Genomic DNA, 7738 nt, shown 5'->3' on the forward strand with positions numbered 1-7738 from the left:
CATGGGAAGTTACCCGAAGATCCCAAGCGTAGAGCCGAGATACGGCGTCGAGCACCTCGTTTCCTATACTACAATGACAACCTCTACAAACACTCCTTCAATGATGTCTACATGAGGTGTATCCACGGAGACGAAGTCCAAAGTGCACTCGACCAAACACACTATGGAGTTTGTGGTGCTCATTAATCAGGACCTAAGCTCCATGGTCGCCTTAAGCGAATGGGCTTTTATTGGCCAACAATGGTACAAGACTCAATTGAATATGCCAAAAGATGTTAAGCATGTCAAATTCATGGGGATTTTATTTGCCAACCACCAGAACTTCTACATCCTACAGTTGCATCATGGCCATTTGATGCATGGGGACTTGATGTGGTTGGTCCCTTGCCTAAGTCTTCTCGCCAGCATCTCTTCATCTTAGCAGAAACGGATTACTTTTCCAAATGGGCTGAAACAGTTCCTCTTCGAGAAGTAAAGAAATATGTTGTCAACTTTCTCTGGATTCACATTGTCTATCTCTACAGTGTTCCACGTTACATAATCACAAATATTGGGAAGCCATTCTCAGCAACATTGGTGACACATTTTTGTGACAAGTTTGGCATTAAGTAGATGTTTTCAACCATATACAATGCAGTGGCCAATAGACTTGCAGAGGCCTTTAACAAAACTCTTTGTAAGTTACTTGAGAAGATTGTGTACAATTCAAGAAAGATTGGCATGAACGCTTGGATGAGGCCTTATAGGCTTATCGGACATCTTACCGCACCGCTACAAATGCAACTCCTCTTCCCTTAGTATATGGTGTAGAAGTTGTACTTCCCCTAGAGAGACAAATGAACTCCCTAAGGATGGCTATCCAGGTGAGAATTATAGAAGATGAGAATGCAAAGCTATGACTAGCTGAGCTCAAAACGCTAGATGAGAAGAGATTAGAAGCTCAACAAAGAATAGAGTGCTACCAAGCTCGTTTGACTCATTCATTCAACAAGAAGGTTCATCTTCGCTCCTTTCAGAAAGGAGATATTGTCCTTGCTGTTCGACAACCTATCGTTCTCTCACACCGTTCAAGTAGGAAATTTGACCCTAAATGGGATGAGCATCACATGGTGGAAGAAGTCTACACTAATGGTGCTTATCTCCTTGTCATGCTAGAGGGTCTACATCTTGGGCCCATTAATGGAAAGTACCTTAAGAGGTACTACCCCTAGTCTTTTGCATTGTAACACTCCTGTCCCATATGAGCCTAAACTGTTAATGACAAAAAAAAAAAAACAAGTCTTTTGCATTGTAACGCTCCTGATCCGCATGAGCCTAAATTGTGAATGATAAAACAAAAACAAAAACAAGTCTTTTGCATTGTAACACTCTTGGCCCGCATGAGCATAAACTGTAAACGGCAAAAAAAAAAAAAAGAAAAGTCTTTTGCATTGTGACGCTCCTGACCCGCATGACCCTAAACTGTGAATGGAAAAAAAAAGTCTTTTGCACTATAATGCTCTTAGTCCACATGTGCCTAAACTATGAATGGCAAAACAAATGTCAAATATGAGAATTTCTCTCTTAGAAGAAAAAGAATGAAACATCAAGTTCATTTCCAACATCATTTGACTACAATGTAGAAGTTGTTTCATTTACAAGAGAAAGACCACTTTTTGGAGTTCTACATAATTGAATACACTCTTACAAAGAGCAATGAATGCTTCTACAAGTTGTGTTAACACTTAACATTGACTTGCATCTCTTGCTTGTTGGTTGTCTTCAATTTTTTCAACTCGTCATGCTGAGCTTTTCCGTTACAAGTGCTTCACTATCTTCCTATTGCTTCTTGCTAAAGTGTTGCCTTTGGAAGTTAAGGAAAGGTGTTGTTCCACCTACTTATATTATTGCTCCTCTATTCCTTGCCATTCCTCCTCAAAGGTACAAGACATTACATCAATGTGGAGTTTCTTGTTGTCGGAGGAAGACATGTCAACTAATCTTTACCCATTCATTCATATAGGTAAAGATCTTCACAATAAGCTTCCTTAGAAGGGGTACAAAGAATTTTCTCCCTTTCATGTTAAAGGAATGCGCTCATCCCATATGATCTCATGGAAGTCAAACAAACTCTCTAGAAGCAACAAAAGGCTCTAGCATTGCATAATCCATGACAATTCATTTTGGTTGGAGAGGTTCAAAGAGCTCCTTCTGTTCAGCTCTATGTTAACAACGAGGACTTGTCAAAAAGTTCTGTAAAAATAAGCACTAGTTGTTGAACATTCTACAAGTAAAGCAGAGAGATCATCCCTTCAAAGTTAGGTCTTCAGGGTTTGCCTCAAGGTGGAAGGTCTGCTGTTGATGAAGCTCCGCATGGTGTGACTCTCTAGTGAAGAAGCTCTGTGCAAGCTAATCCCTAAATCCAAGAGACCTTGCACCAAAATTTCAACGAAACTTAGGACCTAGGGACCCCAGACCATTGAAGGTCTGCAAGGACCTGCTGCTGATGAAGTTTTGCATGATGCAATTCTCTAGTGAAGAAGCTTTGTGCAAGCTAATCCCTAAATCTAAGAGACCTCGGACCTGAAAGGGACCCCAGACCATTGAAGGTCTGCAAGGACCTGCTGCTAATGAAGTTTTGCATGATGCAATTCTCTAGTGAAGAAGCTTTGTGCAAGCTAATCCCTAAATCCAAGAGACCTCAGACCTGAAAGTCTACGAAGCTCTGAACCTAGGGGCCCCGAATCATTGAAGGTCTGCGAGGGCTTGTTGCTGATGAAGCTTTGCATGATGCGGTTCTCTGGTGAAGAAGCTCTGTGCAAGCTAATCCCTAAATCCAAGAGACCTCGGACCCAAAAGTCTATGAAGCTATGGACGTAGGGACCTCGAACCATTGAAGGTCTACGAGGGCCTGTTGCTGATGAAACTCCGCATGCTGTGACTCTTTGGTGAAGAAGCTTTATGCAAGATAATCCCTACATCCAAGATACGTCGCACCTAAATGTCTAGGAAGCTCTGGGCCTAGGGACCCTAAGCATTGAAGGATTGCGAGGGCCTACTGCTGATGAAACTTTGCATGATGCAATTCTCTGGTGAAGAAGCTCTATGCAAGTTAATCCCTAAATCTAAGAGATCTCAAACCCAAAAGTCTACAATGCTCTGGACCTAGGGACCTCAAACCATTGACGGTCTACAAGGGTCTGCTGTTAATGAAGCTCCGCATGCTGTGACTCTTTGGTGAAGAAGCTCTATGCAAGGTAATCCCTAAATCCAAGAGACCTAAGACTCAGAAGTCTATGAAACTCTGGACCTAGGAACCACAGACCATTGAAGGTCTGCGATGGCCTGTAAGTGATGAAGCCATACTGATGTGCCAATTGGTGAAGTTCTAACCCGTCAAGTCTTATAGAAATGCGGTGCAATTCGTGATACCTTGACAAGAGATGACACACAGTTGACGTATCAAAGTACTAAGTTGTAGTATTAATGCACGAAGTAAGGCAAATGAAATGAGAAGAAGGAATCACTATTTTCAAATAAAGGAAGATCAGGGCATATGTAACCCATTAATCTAGTGATCCAGGGATGTGAAATCTCAATGAGATTTGGGAGTGCATGTTGCCATCCTTTGTACATCAGTGGCAAATCAATCAATTTGCTTTAATCAGTGGCTCGACTGAAAAGGAACAGCCTTGCAAGGACAGTTCAACGGCAAGCATAGGTATATAAATTCGTGCTTATAGAATTTGTGAGCTTAACAAACCCTCTGAATAAGCATGGGGTATGTATTTAGGCACTATTCATTTTCAATACAAGGCTTTGATGAAGATGGAGTTTCCGACAAAAGTAGGCCACACTCATGATGCCTATATATAGCAGAAATCAGCGTAATCCAGTTTCAAGCTAGAGTTCTTTACACTCCTATGGTCAAAATACAGACCAATAGTAGGTGAAGGAAATATCGTCACTGATATCCCACCATGCAGAGAATCTCAAAGAAAGATTCATGGTATCAGTCTCTTGCAGTCTTAAGAAACTCACGACATCATGGAGAATCCGGGTGTGTGTTGCACACACTCTTGATCCATTTAATAATGTTACAAAGGGAGGAAAAGATGCGGCCTAGAGCATCATTACCAATTCAGAAATATAAAAAGGGAGGAAATACAGTCATTTTATTGCAAAGATGGGAAACTCAATGAATGTTTAAATAACAATTCCATGGATGCTAGTACATGCAGTGACGAGTGCTTTGACGGTCCACTACAGTTATCATAGATAGATAATGAATATGGTAAAAGGCACCCCCAGAAGTTATGCCTCCATGATATGGCTTTGTATCTCTTTCAAGTCCCATTCATGAAAGGATAGGACAAGTGGAATGGTTTTAACCACATCACGTGTGGCTATTTCTAATCATCAAAAGTCTCTCCATGATTGTTTTAACAACCCAAGAAAGGGAATCCTTTTCTTCTCTTAACAAGAATCTTGTTTTGTTATGAAAAAGAGGGCAATTTTTGGGGTTTAATAATATTTTTTAAAAAATATTCAAAAATAGGTCAACTTTTTTAAAATAATAAATAAAGGGTAAAAACACTTTTCGCTATCTTCTTCTTGCCATTTGTTCACCAGTGCCGCTGCCCGCCGCCACCTGCCACCACTGTCCGCTGCCGCCCGCCTCCAGCAACGTTGTCGGAGGGAGCGCTGGTGGTCATTTCTCTGCCCGACGCTGCCACCTCCGCCTTCGACAACGTTGCCGGAGGTGGGTGGAGACAGAGGTGGCAACGACGGCGCTGGGCAGAGGAATGACCACCAGCGCCGCCACCACCACCTCTGCCTCCGGCAATATTGCCAGAGGCAGAGGCGGAGATGGGTGGCAGCAGACAGCAGTGGCGGACGGCGGTGCTGATGAACAAATGGCAAGAAGAATATGATGAACAGTATTTTTTCCCTTTATTGATATTATTTTTAAAAAGTTAATCTATTTTTGATTTTTTTTAAATATTATTTTAATTGATATTAAATCCAAAAGTTGCCCTTATATGCTATTACCCTTTATTATTATGGAGTTGCCTCATAATCAAGATTGAAAGTCAAATCAAGATAGGTTACAATGGTGGGATCGTGGAATTCAAGAAGGTGCATTGTACAGCTTATAAACATTAATAAAGAACCCTTGCCAAGAACAAACCTGAAGAGAACGAATTTGAAACGGTAACCTGACGCAGTAACGACAACTCTTGTCTTCCTGTAGAAATTCGTTTCAATCTCCAAAACTCTGTCCCTTTGGCAAGAAACCACTTCCACCTAGAGAGCACCTACGACACTTTGCTGATGGTTTCAAATTGCAACCTCGATCTCCACAGCAAGCTACAATCGGGAGTAACTGTATGGAACTCAATACCGGTAATGACCCGCAACTACATAAGAGGGGATGGTTCTCTCAGAGAATTCAACAGTAGTCTCTTTGAGGTAAAAACCCTAACATCAAGTCATGGTGACTATTTATGCGAGAAAACATGGAGAGTTTATATTTTACGACAAGTCCAATACTCCAAGTCTATCCGTGATTCTTTCCAAGAATTTCTAATCATTATCAGATTAGGTGGCTAATGGAGCAACCAGATAAGTGGGACATTGGCGTTCACCACGAGACCTGAAAATTTGTTGGTCTGGTAAATCAAACGAACAGTTAGACATCCTTGAATCCCACGTGCATCATGATTCAAAAACGTTGAGCTTTTACAATGGAATAAATGTTAGATATAATGATGATTATAGAAGTATTCTTTGGTCTAAAAATGGATTGAAATAAGTAAAATCGACCTTGAGCCGTTGATGTGAAGTTGGCATCCATGACTCTATTCCGATATTAGAGACCTTCAGAAACACCTCTTACAGTTTTGTTATTTTCTCTCTTTCTCTTCTCTATGAGAAAACGAACTAGAGAACACTTTGCTCATTGCTGAACTACAAAATCTGAAAAATAAAGTATAATGGAGACTCTTCTTTCTAGTCACGGTTTCTCTCAACCGATGGATGGCTAGTGTGTGTGTATATGGGGTTCTATTTGTAGAGCTCGAACCGCTTAGAGAGGGGCCTTCCTTCATGGTTAAGGAACTGTAAAACCAGAGGCTCCATCAACCTCTGTTTTACAAATCATTGGATATAAAACAATGTATTCCCTCTCTCAGTGGGAGCCTTAGGTGGGCTTCTAGAATAGCTTGCCATTTTAGCAGCTAGTTCTAGACACTACTGGGTCCCAGTTGCTGATTTATCTCAAGCTATAAGTTCTAACAATCTCCCACTTAGCTGACATAAATCTTTCTGTTTAATTTATATGGCCATTAATGACCCAGTATGATAAACCTAAGGGTATCTGTTCCATTCAATTGAAATGACTATCCCAAATCACCAAAGTCACTTCAGTTCTATTAATTTGACTCAGAACCATCGATGGTTATAGAGTTAGCAACTTCAACCAATATGAACACAATGCTTAGACAACCTAAGCATGGTCCATATATCTCAGTCTCATGTTATGTGTACACATTTAAATTGAGAGGAAGATTAGAGATATGTTTATCAGAATCAGTAACTTTATTGTGATCATATGCAGTGGTGTCAATAAGAATCATCACACTCAATACATATCCAATTTATCAAAACTATCCACCAACCCTATGCACGTTACATGCTCCAAAAAGAGTTTGGGTGGGAGTCCCTTCGTTAATGGATCAGCTAGCATGAGTATAGTATTAATATGTTCTATTGACACAATCTGATCTTGAACCCTTTCCCTCACAACGAGGTACTTGATGTCAATGTGCTTCGACCCTGTTCTTGTCTTATTATTTTTTGAGAAAAACACGACAGCAACATTATCACAATAAATCCTCATTGGTCTTTGAATCAAGTCCACTACTCGAAGACCTGAGATAAAATTATGCAACCATATGGCATGACTAGTTACATCATAACAAGCTATGAATTCTGCTTTCATAGTAGATGAAGCAGTTCTTGCAATTTATTTTGCACTTCTCCATGAAATAGGCCCTTCTGCCATCATGAAGATATAACCAGAGGTAAATGCACGAGTATCCCGACATCTAACAAAGTCAGAATCAGTATATCGTATTACCTCCAAATTTTCTGAGTGCTTATAAGTGAGCATATAATTCTTAGTTCCTTGTAAACAGCGCATGACTTTCTTGGCTGCCTTCCAATGGTCGATACCAAGATTCTTTTGGTATCTTCTAAGCATACCAACAACAAATGCTATATCAGGACAGGTACACACATCTGCGTACATAAGACTTCCCACAGATGATGAATAAGGAGTGTTGTTCATCTGCTCTTTTTTTAACTGGTTCTTAGGGTATTGAAGTAAACTGAATGTATCTCCTTTTACCACAGGAGCAGTAGTGCTAGCACAATTTTGCATGTTAAATCTTTTAAGCACCTTTTCTATATATGCTTTCTAGGTTAATCCCGGGATACTCGTGGAATAAAGGCTAACAATGTCATGTTGAGCTTTTGTAGTGGAATAAAGGCTAACATGGAAGAATCTTCTTGAATGGCCAAGTTGAACAATCACCCAACATGGATATCAACATTGTTGACGACACCGGCACCGCACCTAACTTCGTCACCTCGTCCTCGAGGGGAATTTGTAGGCATGTAAATTTTTAAAGCCAAATAAGTGGGCTTAATTTACATGACAACCTCTAAATAATATGGGCTTCCATGGGCCCAAGGC

At 40.5% G+C, this 7738-nt stretch overlaps 1 protein-coding gene across 1 annotated transcript; it reads right to left on the minus strand.

Annotated features, from left to right (window-relative positions):
• Positions 1–7006: 7006 nt before the first annotated feature.
• Positions 7007–7423, minus strand: LOC148804135 (secreted RxLR effector protein 161-like). The gene has a single exon (XM_088899552.1). The coding sequence runs from the start codon at positions 7421–7423 to the stop codon at positions 7007–7009; it is 417 nt and encodes a 138-aa protein (XP_088755678.1).
• Between the last annotated feature and the right edge of the window lie 315 nt (positions 7424–7738).

This window comes from Nelumbo nucifera, chromosome 1, assembly GCF_055504915.1.
Source record: "Nelumbo nucifera cultivar China Antique chromosome 1, China Antique-T2T, whole genome shotgun sequence".
Classification (NCBI taxonomy): domain Eukaryota; kingdom Viridiplantae; phylum Streptophyta; class Magnoliopsida; order Proteales; family Nelumbonaceae; genus Nelumbo; species Nelumbo nucifera.

Coding starts and splice junctions, on each gene's coding strand:
- LOC148804135 (XM_088899552.1), bottom strand. CDS start 7,423: ATGCAAAATTGTGCTAGCACTACTGCTCCTGTGGTAAAAGGAGATACA.